The sequence below is a fragment of the Mus musculus genome, chromosome 6 (assembly GCF_000001635.26).
Source record: "Mus musculus strain C57BL/6J chromosome 6, GRCm38.p6 C57BL/6J".
Taxonomy (NCBI): Eukaryota; Metazoa; Chordata; class Mammalia; order Rodentia; family Muridae; genus Mus; species Mus musculus.
In genome coordinates this window covers 98330993-98350670 of record NC_000072.6, presented here as the reverse complement: position 1 = coordinate 98350670, position 19678 = coordinate 98330993, and the positions used below count along the sequence as shown (strand labels likewise).

The 19678-nt window shown below is 38.5% G+C and overlaps 1 protein-coding gene across 1 annotated transcript in view; it reads left to right on the top strand.

Annotated features, from left to right (window-relative positions):
- The first annotated feature begins 7916 nt into the window (after positions 1–7916).
- Gm765 (predicted gene 765) overlaps positions 7917–19678 on the top strand; it is a 104741-nt gene continuing 92979 nt past the window's right edge. The window contains exons 1-2 of the mRNA NM_001128092.1: positions 7917–8095; positions 8669–8756. Coding sequence (NP_001121564.1) covers positions 8669–8756 — 88 coding nt within the window. The 5' untranslated portion in view covers positions 7917–8095. The remainder of the gene's footprint in view (positions 8096–8668; positions 8757–19678) is intronic.

The window sequence follows — 19678 nt, the reverse complement described above, 5'->3', positions numbered from 1 at the left end:
CAGAGAGAGAGAGAGAGAGAGAGAGAGAGAGAGAGAGAGAGAGAGAGAGAGAGAGAGAGAAATGGGCATAGAGATCGAGATAGAGAGCTGAAAGAAAGGGTTGCTATATAACCCTTGAAATCCATTAAATCCCTTCTAGGAAATAGTGTAGAGATTATCTAGGGATCTTATTATCCTAATATTTCAGGATTAAGGATAAGATAATAACATACTAAGTCCCTTCTAAATGAGCATCCAATATTTAAACCATCCTGACACATCTTCTTTGAATTCCATTCCTACTCTACTACTTCTTTCTCAGAATTTAATTTGGTGGGATGAGAAGCTTAAATGCTACATTTAAGCAAAAATTTATTCATATTTAATGTATAATTTATGGCTAAATTGAAAACTCAACTCTTTGATACATGGTTTAAGAAAGGCTCGCTTTCCCAATGACTGATTATTTTATAAACTTAAGGTAGAGTTGGCATCCCAAAGTTGAGGCACCCTTGCTCAATGTCTTAGTTAATTACAAAAACATATCCTCTAGTTGGTTATGCTAGGGTAAAAGGCATAGAGTAATAGACATTCTATGTCTAGTTACAGAATGACTCCAAACATACTAAGAAGCCATATTTTCTTGGAAAACACAAAATATGCTCTATAATTTGAATCCTTTTTTATTAGAGATTTTCTTTATTTATATTTCAAATATTACCCCCTTTCCTGGTTTTCCCTCCAAAAACCCCCTATCCCATCCCTCTTACCCCTGTTCACCAAGCCACCCACTCCTGTTTCCTGGTCCTGGCATTTCCCTACATGGTGGCATCGAATCTTCCCAGGACTAAGGTCCTCTCTTCCCATTGATGACCAACAAGGCTGTCCTCTGCTGCATATGCAGCTGGAGCCATGGGTCCCTCCCTCCATGTGTGCTCTTTGGTTGGTGGTTTATTCCCTGGGAGCTCTGGGGGTACTGGTTGATTCATATACTTGTTCCACCTATGGGGCTACAAACTCCTTCATCTCCTTCAGTCCTTTCTCTAGCTTTTTCAGTGGGGACCCTATGCTTAGCCCAATGTTTGGCTGAGAGCATCAACCTCTGTGTTTGTCAGGCACTGGTAGAGCCCCCCCAGGAGACAACTATGTCAGGCTCCTAACAGCAAACACTTGTTGGCATCCACAATAGTGTCTGGGTTTGATGACTGTACATGGGATGGATCCCCAGGTGGGACAGTCTCTGAATGGCTTTTCCTTCGGTCTCTGCTCTACAATTTGTCCCTGTAACTCCTTCCATGGGTATTTTGTTCCCCCTTCTAAGAAGGAGCGAAGTATCTACACTTTGATCTTCCTTCTTGAGCTTTATATAGTTTGTGAATTGTCTTTTGGGTATTCTGAGCTTCTGAGCTAATATCCACTTATCAGTGAGTATAATTTGAGTCTTAATCTGGTTTTATTTCCTTGAACTGCAGGGAAGTAAAGCATACATGGAGCCATAGAACGGCTTGAGAAAAAAATAAAGAGACTGGAGATAGATTATAAATTATCTATAGTTTGGATCTAGAGTTTGGAATGCAAGGTAGACAGGAGGTAGATTTTCCACATAAAGGGATGAAATATTCTTACAAATGATAAAGCCTTTAGGGAAATCATTGCCAAATGTAGCATCTTTGAGGGCAGCTGCATGGTTATGAGGGCATTGGAAGGTTTTCTAGATCCAGTAAATCACTGGGCTTTGAGGGATTGAGTTGCCATCCCAGGAAGGACATGTCTTTACCTCAGTAAACAGGTCAGAGAGCATGTACTGAACCCAGCATCAAGAGAAGTAAGACAGACTTGCATATGAAGTATTAGAGCAAAGTTTGAAATAATTGAAATATGACATCATCAATTCATCTTGATAGGACAAGTTCAATATTTGCCAAAAATATACAACACAGTTCAGATTAGAGTGCTCTGCATGCAGATTAAAAATTGACATTTTAAAGTGAATAAATTGCATCATGTTATTAAAAAAGTAATCAAAGAATGTCACTACAAGTAGTTAATTGCAGATCAGAATATTAGAGGCCTCAGACAATGGCCTTAAATGGTAAGTAAAATGAAGAAGATAAAGGAAAAGGTTGTGATAATAAATGACAGAAAAAGCAGAAATTATATCAAAGACTAGGTGGAACTTCTAAAACAAAACATAACAAAGAAAAAACATGATGCTGTTGGTCTTAATAGTAGGTGGGAACCTCAGAAGGAAAAGTTATGAGTCTCAGAGGCCAATCAGGAAGTTATTTAGGCTGAGGAATGAAGAGACAAAGTAAAACAATGGGGCCCAGGTGAAAATATCAGATAGTCTAACATGTAAAGGACTGGAATCCCAGAGGACAATCAATTAAACAGTATTTGCAAAAAATAATTAGGCAAATGTCCTGAATTTGTTGAAAAAGATTACTACTGTACAGTAGAACCCAATATCTCAGCTAAGTGCAACACATTAAAAAACATAATGAAAATAAAAGATGCCCCTACACAGTGCATGATAATGCTGCTAGAAGCAACAATTAAAGAGTACACAGAGAACAAAAAAAGAGGGGGGGGGAGAGCCAGGAGACAAGAGAAGGAAAAGCATGAGGGAGCAGGGAAGAGAATGAAGTAACAAAGACACAAGAAAGAAGAAAGACTGAAAAGGAAGAGGAAACCAGAAAAATAAAAAGTACCTGACAACCAACAATTAAGAATATAAACCAGGCCTGGTGCCAAGGGCCTGTAATCCCTGCTACCTGAGAGGCTCAGGCAGGACCAGGCATTCTAAGAGAGCATGGTGCAGGCCAGCATAGGTAATTTAGTGAGACTGTCTGAAAACTGACAAAGAAAAGCCTGAGATAGCACTCAGCAGCCAAGTGCTTGCCTAGTGCTCCCAGGGCCCTAAATTCACTTCACAGGACTACAAAAACGATAGAAAAAAAAATCAATATCCAGAATAAATATTCTTCATGGAGGAAAGCAAACTAAAGACATCTTTGGGAAAAATAAAACCTAAGGAAATTTATCTTGGACCTCAAGAAATTTGGATGAAAAGTCTTTGGGATAAAGAAAAATGGCTTCAGATGAGAATTCCCATCTAGAAGGAAGAGAACCAGAGATCATGACAATGCAAACATTTTCTTTTACCTTTCTTTGAGAAAATCAGCTGCATACACACATCCTGTATGTGGTTATGACATCTACAAGCATGAAACATACCAGAATCATAGTATACAACCGGTAAGATCTGAAGGAGGAAGGCAGGTAAGGATTGGCTTCATGTGCCCTGCACATGACCGGAAGTACAGGAGCACTTCCCCGAAGGGGGCACTGTAAGTCAGGAATGCAGCTACAAGCCCTAGGGAAACCATGCGCCTTCCCAGTCATCCTTCAGGCAAGCATCACGTTCAGTCACTTTTATATCATCGCTCATCAGCAACAATGGTATAAGTGAAAGAAAATAACTATAGTATGTAGAAGTAATTTGGTCAAGGTAAGCAACTGTCTGACATGGAAAAAAAGATAAAACATGGCATTTTCTATCCTTAAACCCTTGCTCTGCTCTGCTTTGCAATATTAACCCTCTCTGTCCCTTAAATGTCTATGAAGTCAACAGGGAATTTTATTCATTCATGTGCCATGAGTTTTTTCTCTTTGACACTTTGGAGGACCGTTTAATCACTTCATGTAAATTCTCCTACCACGGGCACAAAACGACCAGAGAGAATTGTTAAATATTCATTGCTTGGTGGGATGTATTAGACATCTGAGTGGCTATTGGACATTTAAAAATTATCCTAAATGCTAGCAATTATAATCTGTAGTAGAAAATATATTCTCAAAGAAGTATACCTTGCTATATCATCTTGTTTGAGTTTGAACCCAACCTCCACATCCTGCAAAGGGCTCTGACCAATCAGGGAGCCTTAGAGAAACAGAACTGATAGAAAGACTATATAGTCTTATATAAATATAAATGTATATACATATGTATATGTAATTTATATTCATGTGACTTATTAGAGCGACCTACAGGCTGTAGTCTGGATAGTCTCATAATGGCTGTCTCCTAGTGAAAACAGAAAAAAAATTGTGGTAATCGTTTCACCCATGAGACTGGATGTCACCACCCATATTCAGACTATGCTGGAATGTTGAGGTCATACATACTAATACCAGGGAGCAAATGTCTCAGCAGTAGGGTTGATGAAATCGTTAGTGATAGTGGAAGCAAACAGTCAAAGAGCAAAGACCTTCTTCCATGTCCTTTTATGTGGGTTGCCCCCAGAAACTTTGGCACAGATTTAGGATGGGTCTTCCGACCACCAATAATCTAGATTTCAAATGGATCTTCCTATTGGAAATGGTCCAAAGAAGAAAACCCAATGCTTGGCTTTTAGTTGATTTTAGATGTAGTCAAGTTGACAACCTAGGTTAAGCCATCATAGGCTCTATTCTACAGATAAGAGTCCTCAAATTGAATAATTGGAAGTTGTTGACATAGGTACACACTGGCTGATATTCTTGTATTACATATATAATTTTGTTGCTTTCCTAGCAATACTAAGTTATAATGTGGGGTATTCTTAAACAGTGAAAAATAGTCACAGGTGATTTTGTTGTTGTTGCTGGTGGTAGTGGTGATGATAGGTTTGTTTGTTACAAATGGCACTTTGTGCATGCATTCAATTCTATTTTAACCAGAGCTAGAGCTTGAAATGCTTTGTTCTTGGCAAAACCTGCCTTCTGATGGACAGCTTGTCCTCAAAGATTCTATTTATGGATCATATTTTGATCAGGTAGTAGTGCCGTGGAGGCTTGGGTCTAAACAAAAGGAACTATTATAGGAGAATGTTCATGCTATCTCCATTTGAAAAGGAAAAGGAAAATGTGATTTGGGAAGGAAAGAAAGCCTTGGGACAGAATCCCTGTGTGTAAGACAATCTAACTTATGATTCAAAATGGACACAATAACCATCATTTGAACAGAGGGCTCTTTAAAATGTGGTCAGGCTCTGGATGTAGTGTAGTTGGTACAGTGCTTGTGCAATTCATGAGGTCCTTAGTTTGACTCCCAGCACAGCATAAAGTAGTGGCAGTGGTGGTGCAGACCTCTAATTCTAGCACCAAACAGGAAATACAGAAATTTAATTCATCTTCAGCAACATAGTAATTTGGAGGCCAGACTGGGCCACAGAAGACATTGCCAAAAGATAGATAGATAGATAGATAGATAGATAGATAGATAGATAGATAGATAGATAGATGATAGTAGATGGATGGATAGATAGAGAGACAGACAGATATACAGATGGATGGATATATAGGTATTTACTTGCCCTGGATTTCGATCAGTTTTCAGGCTCCAGTGTCATCTGAGGCTGGCCTCTCACACTGAGGTTGCAGATTGGATTATTGGTTTTCAGTCTATCCTGACTACTTCAAAAACATGTTTTGTTTTATTCACAGGCATGGATCTGTCAAGCTCAATTTATTTATTCCAAGGTCAAGCCCAGCTCAAGAGACTAAAATCCCAGTCCAAATCAGATTGCATTACCCAGGCAGAGTATTCTGTGGTTTGTGCATGGTATCTTTGTAAGTCAGAGTTTACTAAGGAACAGAATTGACAAGATTGACTATCTATCTATCTATCTATCTATCTATCTATCTATCTATCTATCTATCATATATACACATATATACATATATATATATATACATACAGCATATATATGTGTACATATTCACACACATATACAGCATGTATGTGTATACATATATATACACACATATACACACACATATATATACACACATATATTTATATTTTATATATGTATATACACACACATATATGTGTATATACATACACATCCCAGTGGTAATAGTTCAGCCTTTGAGACTGGATGCTTCAGTAGTCCCAGTATAGTGCTGAGCACTAGAGAATTCCCAGAAAGCTACTGGTCTTCAGTCTAGGTTATAATCCCAAAGAAATAGGTCCTAATATGAGCAAAAGAATGCCTAAGCAATAGGATAGATCAAATTGCCAGTGAGAATGAGGTCAAACAAAAGCAACAAACAAAAGTTTTATTCTTTCATGTTCTTTTATGTGGGTTGCCACCAGAAGAACTTGCCAGATTTAGGTTGGTTCTTCCCACCTTAAATGATCTAATCAAGAAAATATCTCTTAGGAGTGCCCAGCTGCTTTGGTTTTAGTTGATTCCAGAAGTAGGCAAGTTGACAACCAAGATTCATCACCACAGTGCCTACATGGGTTCCCATGATTCTCTGCTTTCCAGAGGATGCACAACTTACTACAGACCCAAATACAACCTATTGGAGACCCAAATCCTCTTTGACAAATTAAATAAATACCTTTTGAATTGAAGAATAGAATTACTAATATGGTCTGATATTAAAAGAGAACTGAAAATTATCTAGAAAGAACTCTATGCACAGTTATTCCACAGCTCATGGCTCCCATCATAGACCTCCATTGCCTCTATATGGATATTTTCCCCGTATTCCTTCACTCTCTGTACTACTTTTGCTTACTGCTTTAAAATTTCTGATTATTATTTACCAGAAGTCTTTCTGGTCCCAAAAACTGACAAATGGACAGTTTGATTTTCTTAAGGACAATGGTTTAAACTATTGGAAAATTAATTAATATAGACAAAATAATATCACATATTCTATAACTTTGGGATAAAGAAAAATACTATCATCAGTTTTTGATATGATATTTTAATTCATCTAACAATCATTAATTTGTGGTTGAGCTGGGCAACTGTAAGCAAGAGCTAGAAAATACTGACAAAGAAGTTGATCCTATGGGAGCTCATACCACTGTTGGGAGACAGGACAGGGGTCTTAGAAAGACTAAAATGGAGATCAATTGCATCAAGAATTCTAAGTATAATCAGACAAAGGAATAGCCACTTCCAGATGTAAAGATGCCAAGATTTCTTCAAGGGAGAAGAGAGAGAAGCTTGTGAAGAAATATTTTTTTATGAGTGTTAATGACAAAACAGCCACCACACAATTTAGTTGGAGTAATTGTTTGGCCTTTCTAACGAGTTGGAACCTTAGGTAGAAAAATCTGACCCTTCAAGGTCTTCTCGGGCTGTCTAAGCAATCGGAAATCTATCTTACTCAGAATGGAAGGAACCAAAGGTGGTATTTGTGTGGAAATTGCCTGATTGGGGTTGTGTTAAAGATAGGAAGACTGAGAGCAGAATAGAAGAAGAAATAAAGTTTGGATGACAGAAGAAATGACTGCTGCTGCATAATCAGAAAACATCTGTGTCAGGGAAACATACCAAAAGAGGCCAACCACCTCGAGATACTAACCAAATACTGCCACGAAGAAAAAAAAGGTGTCATCTTTTAGGAAGGATGAATTATTTATCATGTATACTCAAGGGCTTCATGCTTAGGATTTTATCTTTCATTAATAACAGTGTTGTCCTTACCTAAGAATATAATGACTAATGCTCTTTGGAATGTCATTCCAAATCCTTTTTAGAATATCTGCAAATGATACATTTAAAAATTCAATGCTTTCTTATTTCTTATACAACACTAGAAAAGAAAAAAATGTTTTTCAAAACGGCAGCCAGAGAATGAACATGTAGGGGACTCGGACTTAGCTTCCGAGGTCTCTCTTTTAATCCAAATAATTTGTGTATAATCGCCATGTTCTTTTGGCACCTTTTAATATTAAGACTAAGTCACGAATGGTGGGTGGGAAAGGATGGGGATGGAAGTCACTCTGTCCAGTTGAAAAGAATTCATTGTTCTAAGCCTGTTTGCTAGAGTGTCATTTTAAATAAGTGTTAGCTTGGAGGAGGTTTTATTGTTTTAAACCACAGGCTTTATATTACCTTAAAAAAAAAAAAAAACCAACAACTCTCAGCCGCAAGTTGGATGCTTCTGGCAGCCACACAAATCTAGCACCACCCAGGGAGGGAGTGTGTTTGCCTCTCTGCTCACTTCTGCCAGAGTGGAGGAATGCTGGACACCCAGAGACAAGGGAGGCTGCCGCGCACCACAGCCCAGGCCCACACCTCTGGCTTCCTCCTTTAGAGACACACAGGTAAGAACTCTGTAGTGCTGAAAGGGAGAGAACTGCATAGCAAGAAAGCACTAAAAGCCAAGTGTTCTGCTCTAAAGGTGTATGAAAGGCCTCTTGGACAGCGTCAGGGGGCTCACGTCAGCTTGCTTAGATAATAAGGTTCTTATGCTAGTCAATAAAATTCCTGAAAAGGTTCTATTATATTTGATTGCTCTCTATATCTTTATATTTTAATTTTTAGCACACTTATCTATATGGCATGAAAAGAAACTAAACAGTAACTAAATGTTTATTTATTTGTGACAAATCCAAATCTAGTTAGAAATCTGCTATTCACTTATATCCAAAACTCTAAGATTACAGCAGGCTTTGTTGTCGAGCAGTGAAGTACTGCACCATGCAAAGTTCAGTTGGTGGTGTTGGCATTTTAAGAAGACACAAGTGGAAAAGGTAAGGCTGCAGTAGACAGAGCTCCCAACACCACAGAGAGGAAAAATTTCATAATATTGTGAGAGTCTCCAAACATAAAACTATTATCACAATTTGTGGTCTCCGTGAATTCTTTTTATATCTCTAATTCTGCTTCCTCCTCAGATGTCAGAAATTGAGTTGGAAAAGATAAAAGTAAGAACAGCCGAGCATTTTGAAAATGGCAAAAATAACCTTCCTTGGTTAAAAGAAGGTAAGCCGTCTTCTTCTGGACTTTCCTTCTACTGCAGTGAAAATGGCGCTTTTGCTTACAGTCAGAAGATGGGTTGGGGGAGGGGTGGGGGCAGCATGCCCCTGGAGTTCAAATGAGTCCAGCATTCCAACTTTCAGTTTTTTATCCACATGTGGCACAAGCTGGAGTGTAAGAATCTCTAGTGTTGAAATTCTTCTGTCGTCTTTAGGTTGCAGCAAACAGAAGCCATGATTTTTGAAAGACTTAACATGATATATAGTCATTAAAGCAGTGTTTCTCAACCTGTGGGTTGCGACCCCACGGGGGGAGGGTCACATATCAGATAGGATTCACAACAGTAGCAAAATCACAGCAATGAAGTAGCAACAAGAACAATTATTTGGTTGGGGATCACACCACGAGGAGTGTTATTAAACGGTTGCAGTATTGGGAAGGTTGACGATCACTGCTCTGTAAGGTCTGAAGGGGCTGGGGATATATTTTTCTTAGCTCCAAGAAGACAATGTAATCTGAGGATTCAATAATAATCGCAGAAAGGAGGGGGTGTGCTGTCTGCAAGAATGCCTACAAATAGAATCACCATTCAGTGCAGTTAAAGACGCTACTTTCCCCAGGGGAGGATGCTGTGACCACAGGCCTAGCATGCGTAAGGGCACTGCTTGAAATACACAAATCAATATGTTCTCCTTTGATGAGTACGAATTAGTGTTACTTCTGAAAATACGCCTAATCGCATGATTATTTACTAGAAGTCTTGTTTTTATAGCCTTTTATTTTTATGGACATCATTATGCCTCTTAAAGGAAGCCAATTTGATATTTTATCTAAATAGGCATATGCATCTTTTTTCATGATGCTATTAAGCCGTTCTGTTATGAAGTCTGTTATGAAGGTTTGTTTTATAAGGTCAAGGGAGAGTCTAAGGACTGCCTTGAGAAGGTGATACAAACTCCAGACAATACTAATGGCGTTAAGCACACTGACGTGTTTATTGTCATTTATTGGTGTTTATGCTGAATCATCCTGACTAACCAATGAAGCAGTTATTATCAATAATTCACCAATGAGAAGACTGAGCCTTAAAGAGACCGAGGAACTTGCCTTAAACTTGCAAGATCAGGAGGTGTGCAAGCTGGGACTGGATCCAAGATTATGGAACTTTATAGTACATGGGCTTAACCATCACCTGGCCAGGCTAAAGGGAAAAGATGTTTCATTCCCCTGTCAGCACAAAATCTATGCTCAAAAGAATGCTTTCCCACAGTGTTTAAATCAGTGGCAGCAAGCAAATTTACCATGCTCTCCTCGAATCCTTAATCCCATCCTACCGCCATCCTCATTTTGAAAGCATTTGTCTAAAAAAATAGTAATTTCTTTTGTCTGGGCAATCATCAATTAACAGTTATGGCACCTCTCCTTAAGAGGCTTTATTTCATGGGGTTAGGAAGAAGTGCTTGCCATATAAGCGTGAGAGTCTGGAGTTTGGATCTCTGATACCTATATAAGGAGTCAGACATGGCAGCAAATGTCTACAATCCCAGAACTCAGGAAGCAGAAAGAGGAGGATTCCTGAGGACTGTTTGACACAGCCAGGTGAGCTGAACCAGGGGGCCAGCTCCAGGTTCTATGAGAGACCCTGTCTCAAACATTAAGGTACAGCACAATTAAAGAAGACACCCAGCATTAACGTTTGGCTGTCCCTGTTTCTCTCTTTCTCTTTTTCCTTCTCTTTCCATCTCCCTTTCTCTCTCTCTCCCCTCTTCTCCCTTTCTGTCTCCTCACTCTATCTCCCTTTTCTCTGTCTCTTGCTCTCTCCCTCTCCTCTCTCTTCTCCCCCTATTCTTTATCTTTTCCTTCTCCCTTTCCTATCTCTCTCCTAACACCTCCTTCATCTTTCTCTCCCCATCTCTGTCACATATACATTTACTGTATCTCTCTCTCTCCTCTCTCTCTCTCTCTCTCTCTCTCTCTCTCTCTCTCTCTCTCTCTCTCTCTCACACACACACACACACACACACACATCACTGGAATACCATATAAAATATATTTGAAATCATTTCCCCAAAGAGTTTTAGAGCTAAAAATTTATCTGATTTATTTTTATCCACAAATCTTTTATATGGAAATTTTTAAAAAGTAAAGGGGAAAATATGAACTTGGGTCAAAGACTCCAGGTTTTTCTTGTGAATCTCAAGTCTATTAGCAGAATCTTTGCTACTGCATACCATAAAGTTCATATTATTTATTTAGAATTTAATTGCACCATGCTGTAGACTTATATAGAAAAAACGATGAAACTGATAGACCAATCGTTTCCAAAGAATTTTCTTTTAAAAAAATTGTGCTCATTAAGTAGAACTTAGGCATTCAATTCTTGTAATCTATAAAATCTAATTTCCCAGGTGACCTGTTTTTATCCCATTTGGACACTTCATTTAAGCTATACTCAAATTATGTTTACAATATTTCATAAAAGGAAATGGAGCCAGATGCCAGATGACAACATCTTAATTGGGAATTATCAGGATGAGTTAGTTTCGAACATAAATGTCTTTCATATTTTGTTGCTTAAAAAAAAGTGTATGGGTTGGGGAAAAAAGGCAAGGAGACTAATAGGATCCGCAGAAAGAAGACAGGCATCCTGGGCTTTAAATCTCAGTTCAGCTGCTTCGCAGCTGTGGCTATATCTTGCTGATTTACCATCACACTGGCCTTAGTTTCCTTCTTGGGGTTAGACTGTGTGCATTGCATGAAGAATGAGGGTCTGTGATTTGTGTATTTCTTGTCCTCTTGAACACACGACTGAAAAATAGTATTCTTTTTTTTTTTGAGAGTTTAGTTTACTCTTGGAAATGTCTGTATTTGTAAGTACTATACATCTTTTATCAGATTGTGATATTCTATTTGTTCCCTAACACAACCTACTGTGCAATAGAATTATAGCGTGATCCCTATTTTACAGCCTGAGGGATGGAGGTTGAGAGAGATCTGTGTCATGCTCAAACTTGCAAGACTGATGAATTACAATCAATCTCAGATGCTTGTCTCCCACTTCTAAATTCTATTACTACTACTACTACTACTACTACCTTTGTTGTTGTTGTTGTTACTATTAAGGTTCTTTGTCATAAAAACTCCCCCAACTCTTTTCAATCAAAATACACTTCTTCTCTAGCACTCTACTTAAAAAAAAAAAAATGAAAATCATGCTTCAAGTTGCTCAGCAAATATTTTTTTTTTCTTGGAATGAACAACATAAAAACTTCCAAAGAAGTGCCTCTCTGGTTCCCAACTCAAGACCCCTAGGTAAAAATCCCCCTAAATTATATGAGCAGGGCTGAAGCAAGTGATCACTGGGGTAGTCAACGCGGATACCCAGAGAGTGCTTAACTGTAGTGAGCATGTAGCTACCCAGGCCTAGACATCATCACCACCCTGCTCCAGACTGGCACTGTTCTAAATTTTCATTCTCAGACCTGTCTGTATTCAGTGCAGTGTAAGGCAGCATCTACTTACTGCACTCTCATGGGAGAGAAGGTATGAGGATGGTAGAGGCTGGTAAAGGAAATGCACTGCTTCCAAGGAGCTGATGGCTTGATCATATTGACTTTGGTGAAAATCTCCAGCTTGACCCACTCCTACGTGGCTCATGGGCTTGACAGCTTCCATGGTGATCTCAAAGAGCAGAGAAAATCCACACTCAGGGCTATCATCAATAAACAGTGTTTGAACGACACTGCTAGAAATACACTAATTTTAACATGAACTGAATTTTATTTCCTCCTCTTACAAACCACTTAGAAATCTACCAGTGTCAGGGCCACGTACAAATGCTAGACTTCACAATGCTCAGACTAAGATGGCTGTGTATCTATGAATCAATATCTATGAACTTATTATCTATCTATCTATCTATCTATCTATCTATCTATCTATCTATCTGTCTGTCTGTCTGTCTATTAATCATCTATCTATATATTCACCTTCTATTATTTATCTATATTTATGTACTTGTTGAGCTAACTATATATCCATCAACTCACACACATATCTATCTAGCACCTATCTATTTATCTATCTATCTACCTACCTACCTACCTATCTGTCTAACTATTAATCATCTATTTTTATATACACCTTTTATTATTTATCTACATCTGTCAATGCACCTGTTTAGCTAACATACATCCATCAACTCACACACATACTCTATCTATCTATCTATCTATCTATCTATCTATCTATCTATCTATCATCTATCTATATTTTATCATTTATACTTTCTATATCTATAGCTGTCTATATACCTACATACCTATGCATGTAGCTATTTTTTTTAACATCGGCATACTGTCTGTCTGTCTATCAATTTACCAGTCCAACTCTCTATCTTCCCATATACCTATGTATCATCATCTTTCATCTTTCTGATCTCTTGATCCTAAAAGTAATTAAGGGCACAGGTAGATCCATAGAAATCATCCCAAAGAATAGGAGCACTTACTTTGAAATAAGACTTCTAGGTACTACCCTTTGGGAGTCCTTGTTCTGAGATAATGAGAGAACAATGTTGTGAAATAAGTAGCAAAACAATCAGATGTTTCCTGAAAGAGTAGACTCGGGGGCGGGGGGGGGGGGCTGATGGGACTAGTCACCATGTGAGAAAAACAAAGTCCTGCTGGAAGCCACACTACCAGGAAAGACAGAGGGAATATTTTGGTGCACAATAGCTTGTTATTCATTTGTGCATTAACCACAATGAAGAGGGGAATTATTTGAGTTCCAACTTGATTTCATATAGATAGGCACTGACTCCATATTGCCCTACACATGTGAGGATAAGAACCAGTATATTGAAACATGGGTCTCAAAATGGGGTAGGAGAAGGGGAAAGGGTGAAGGATGAATCCTTTCAGCAGCCCAAAGTAAGGAGAGCAAGATCTGGATAAAACTCGTAACAAGGGCCGGGAGAAAATAGGCCCCAATGTGAGAAACTATATGGAGTAGAAATTGATATAACATAGAAATTGGGGTGGAAATTACAGGTGAAATAGGATGGTGTGCAATACCCCATTAAGTCAGGGAGCATTCTGGGTAAGCATTTCAGTGCTTCTCCCTTGCACCATTTGATACAGACGAGAAACATCCAGATAAAGGGATGGGAGCCTGAAATAGTGGCCATTTACAGTTTAAAATCACAGGACCACCAGTGTTTGAATTGCACGCAATTTCTTAAGAGTGTCTCCTGATTCTTGGGAGACACTGGAAATCTGGATTTTGATGGGAAATCTCCTGGTTGCTAAGGATTAAGTAATAATAGCCACAGCAACAATAATAATAACAACAGTCAAATACCATGTAGGACAAATGAAACCAAGTTGTGTGGGTCTATTTCAATAGGCAGGCTGCCCGTTTGTGATTTCTGTTTTCAGAGTTTATATCTCTAAATAACTTCTAATATAATTTTGTAGTAACTGGTTTTTTTGGTAAACATTTCTCCATTGGCAGAGGTATCCACGTATCTATCTATCACTATTCATAGAGGTGTATATATTAATTCATGAGTGAAGGCTTCATAAAAGTAAGAATGTGAAATGAAGAATACAGAAGAAATATAATATGGTTCTTAAAGAGAGTAGTTACCAGAAATTGTGTTAGTGAAGCTGGCTTTTTCTGGCTGTAACAAGCAGAGGGAGAAAAACAACAACAACAACAACAACAACAACAAACCACCCTCTGCCCATTGTTCTCATAGCACAGAATGGCAATGACTTGGACTTCTGAACACACATGTTATCATCCAGTCAAAACTAGAGGCTACTAATTTAAACTACTCTGAGAGAGCATAGAGGCCACCAAATCTACATTTCCCAAGTTCTGTTTAAGGAACACCTCAACTCTGTTTATTTGCAATGACATTGGGAAAGAAACAGACTTATGGCTATCAGCATTCATAATGAAAGCATTGCTTTCATTGAAAGCAAGTTGTTCATTTTAGGTCATAAATATTAAAAATGGTTCCAAAATACTAATTGTATGCAACTTAGTAACCATTTAGTGGGCCTTCTTCTGAGTGTGCACACAACATAGAAGGTGAGGGAACACTGCAAAAAATGAAGTTTTTGATTCTGAAAAAACCTCCTATATCTAGCTGCTTTATTCAAGGACCCAAAAAGCAATCCAGACAAATTATACCACTCAGATGATTCCCATTTCACAAAAACTGATTTCTTTTTAACATCTAGCTTAAAAATTAAGGCACAGTATTGTGTGTTTTAAACTGTTGGTTCATTTGAATAGCCTACCTTAAAATACATTTTATTCTTTAAACACGAGATGGAATCATTAGCTATTATTTATTATGTAATAATCTAAATATGGGTAAAGAAAAGATAATCTAAATATGGGTAAAGAAAAGATAACAGCAATATTGTTGTCAAGTGTAGCTGATAGGAGAATTTACACATGAAAACATATCCTGGGCGGTCACATAAATACATACAACAGGACTGTCTTAGTCTTCATCCATTTTATTTTAGGATAGCAGGATCCTGAAGAAATTTAGTTTCTGAGGATTCTGGTTTCTGAAATTAAAAAGACCATGGCTACAACCTCCCCCCCCTCCAGTTACCCAGGACCTTCTTGTTATATCTTTTCACCCCAATAAGGTTTTGGAGGTAATATATCCAAAGCCTGGCAGATGGTATGAAGAAACTTTCACACAGGTAATTACTCAGAATCTTATCTAGCAAAAGATGGGATAACAGGAAAAGAATATAACAGTGGAGGTGGGAAGAAAGAAGGGGATGAAGAGGTGAAGAATCTGATGCAAGTCAGAGTGCACTGCTGGCTCCTGGTGTGTAATGACATCACAGTAATGCTTAGAGAATGAGAGAGAGAGAGAGAGAGAGAGAGAGAGAGAGAGGGAGAGAGAGACAGACAGACAGACAGACAGACAGACACAGACAGACAGAGACAGAGAAGAATGTGAGAGGAAATGAATAGAGGGAGGAGAGTGGATGAAGTAGGTGGAACAACTCGGGAGTAAACTGCCTCAGAAGTATCCTGAGTGAACTATCTATGGGGCCTGAGGACTTAGGAAATGTTAAATCACATAGATAAGGAAAATCCTGCCCTCCCCTTCAGATTTCTCTCAGACATGAAAGACATGGAAGCCTATTCTTATAGAAGCAATGGAAATTATTTAAAACTTTTGGAGAGAAACAAAATTTACAGGCTTGATGGTACCAGAGCAGGATAAATATGTCAGAGGAAATGGATAATTAACACAGCTGCAGAGCAGAGGAAAGGTGCTCTGTGAGTGTGGGTGGACCCTCTCCTCACAGTATGGGCCCTCTTCTAGTCCCTGGATCATGCTCACCTTGGAAACTCCTACTAATGATAGGATCCTTGCTACAATAAAATACATCCTTTTGTGTTTCATGTTTTTTTCAAGAACAAGCAATTTTAAAGCAGAATCTCATCATTTATTGAGAGAAATACTAAAGATGCAGATTGGAGTTATCTGAATGAGAATGGAATTGATGGAAGGCCTGAGAGTGGCTCACAGCCCAGAAGGAAAGCTGAGGTCCATGAACAACAAGAACTAATCTGACTCTGGTGAGCTTGAGAGTGAGACAATATAGCCAAGATACCACTTCTCGAATAAATGACCTCTCTGTAAAGCTGTCTTTTCAGTTCCATCCTTTAGACTCCAAGTCCCTAGAAAGGAAGAGCAACATCTTCCGCCAAGTTTCCCTTCTGGTTAGTAAAGACTTAACAGAGAGGATCTGGTAGGTGCTTTTCCAGAGAGAAATGGGTTGTAGCATCCAAAGAAAAGATAAGAGAATCTGTGCTGCCTCCCATCATAACTACCCTAAGAGCCTCCCCTGTGGTACAACCTCTCTCTCCTTGAGGAGGAAGCTTTTTTAAGAACCTGACATGGTAGCAATAAAACTCTAAACATTTCAGAAAAGACGACTTACTTTAAATGAATTGGCTCTTCTATTAAAGTTCAAATATCAGATTATTCTATGTTTAAAAAGTTCAGGAAAAGATGAGGTCTTCTGTGTTCTCAGAGACCAACAAATTAAATGCCAGAGGCACATCTACAGCTGGCCGTTGAAATTCTATTCTCATTAAGCCTATAAAGGAGCAAGTTCATGTCATGGAAAACGATGACATTGATCCCAACGGATGGCTGAGAAGATGCCATGTCAGCCTCGAGACTCTGGGCAGATGAATTAATCAGTGTGAAGACCCATAAGTTGTTCAGCCGCGGATTTAAAGACTCTCTTTCAATGAGGATGGGACAGTACATCAAATCCAGAATGATCTTAGTTCATCGTTATTAATTGCAGTTTTATGAACTAAGAGTGAAACAATCCATACAGACCGGGAGCCAGTCCATTTTCTCTCAACAAGATGGAGAAAAATGATAGACAGGCAGAACCTGGGCTATTTCTACCTTCTAACAGAGACTACCTAAGCACCACTCATTTTTTAGTGTGACACAACAGTTGCTGATGGGATATACCTAATCATCATTGGTAGAAAGAGTGATCTTACTGTCAGAGGGGACAAATAGTCTTACATTTGATGCCTCAGGGATAAGGACGTTACATTTTTGGGAAATTCTACAAAGATACTTTACATTTATATGATTATGACCCATTTCTTTCAGCTTCTGAGCCACATTTAGAGGCAATACTTGCTAATAAAATGCACCTACATGAGGTGATCACTAGACCATTAGTTTATAAAGAAAAGAGGGAGGAGGAATATGAATAGAGACAACGAATATATCATTCTGTCGGTGGTGTCGATGATTTCAGACATTATTTAAGTCTGTCAGGAAGTAAATGTACAGCAGAAACAAAAAGCAAGGACAATGACAGTTTTGCCCATGTGTAACCTCTAGAAAACTGAAGTGACAGCTTATAGAAGCACAGTATCATGTCAGACAGCAAGCAGACTTCCTCCTCCACCACCTCTCCATGCCAGCATGGCTTTAAAAGGAGAAGCAGCATTGCAGAAGTGAGAGTGATATTTCATAAATTCTAGTCTCCAATATCAGGTAATATGGCCTGTACTGTAGTATTGTAGGTCCTTGTAACTTAGCAATTATTTCTCCTCCTCCTCCTCCTCCTCCTCCTCCTCCTCTTCCTCCTCCTCCTCTTCCTCCTCTCTTTTCTTCTTCTTCTTCTTCTTCTTCTTCTTCTTCTTCTTCTTCTTCTTCTTCTTCTTCTTCTTCTTCTTCTTCTTCTTCTTCTTCTTTTCCTCCTCCTCCTCCTCCTCCTCTTCTTCTTCTTCTGTTGCTGCTGCTTCTGAGAGCATCTGTACCTCATACTGACCATGAACTCTTGATCTTCTCATCGCAAGTGCTGAGATCCTAAGTATGTACCACCATACTGGGCCCCATACTTTGCGATGTAGTAGGATATACTGTGTAGGAGGCATACTATTTTAGTAGTAATGATAGGAAACCAGATTTCTTCTGGAAGTACAAAAAGATACATGAAAACAACTCCTCATGTTTAAACTTCATAAAATGTATACAATCTACAGAGATGGGAAGCAAGTTCAGTCATAAGAGAGGCTGCCTGTAAGTATGAAAGCTTGATTCAGATCCCTGGAACTCACATGGAGAACCAGTTAGAGCAGTGCAATTCAGTACTCCTAGCACTGCAAGATGGGAGGTCGAGGCAGGAGGATCCCTGGAAACTCAGGGACAGCTAGATCATTCTTCATGGTGAAGGTATAGCCCAGTGAGTAATTCTGTCTCAAAGGAATGGTAGAAGGTACCTGAAGGCCAATTCTTCTGATGTCCATATACACACAGATGAATGCTTCCCCATGTTTAAAGCTGTACACAAAATAACTAACATAATAAATGGTAATAAATCAGATCTATGCAAATAAATCCTTCTAGACAATGAAAACTGTAGCAGATTATATATTCATACCACATACTAATAAAAATAAAAGACGCCGCCTTCCCACGTAGCTTAAAGCTATTTTCTCACTTCAATGTGTACATGTCTACAGTGATAGGATAACTTATTCCTACTGTAGAAGCAGAATTTAGTTGATAAAATACATGAAATTACATAAATCCAATCAGCAAATGTTTTCATCACAGAATTACACCAGGAAGACACAACAGTTCGGATGCTCAAGGAACTTAGAATTCAGCTAGGGAAGGAGATACTGGCATTGTGTCCCAGTTGTCAGGCATCAGGCAAGCACAGGTTCATTAGCTGTACTTGAAATACTGTGGCCTTACAAACCTAATTTGGAGAAATCTTTCTCAGAGTGAAATCTCACTCACTAAGCCATAGGAGTACGCCTGACTCCTTAGACAGACGCAGATGTCTCTCTGAACACCGACAAGGTGATATGTTCTTGTTTACTTTACTAATGGACTTAGCAGATCTGGATGAAGATAGCTACAATAAGGAGAGGCTTCAAAATAACAAAAATAATTTGAAAATTAATGAGATGTCTTAAGTCTCATAAAATAAATGTTAATGTTCTTTATCATCTAGCCATTATGAAAATAACAGTTAATAGCTTCCTTTAAAGTGATAAAATTTAGTAAAAGGTAAGGATATAGGTAATAATAAAGAATTCACATTCCTAAATAAACACATATTATTTAGTTATGGAGATGGTAACACTGAAGTTGTTGTTTTTTCTTTTCGTTTTCCTTAAATAACACAATTTGAAGATGCGGTGTATTTGTAGGACAGAATACGGTAAAGCTATCAAAGTCAGCATGGTCTTAATAATGAGATCCACAGGCCATCCCTTGTAAATTAAAAGGCATATCTGTGCATCCTCTGAGTTCTAAGCCAAGGCAACAAATGCAACTTCTATGATAGAGCTGATTCCATGACACAAAATTTTACTTCAGGAACTCA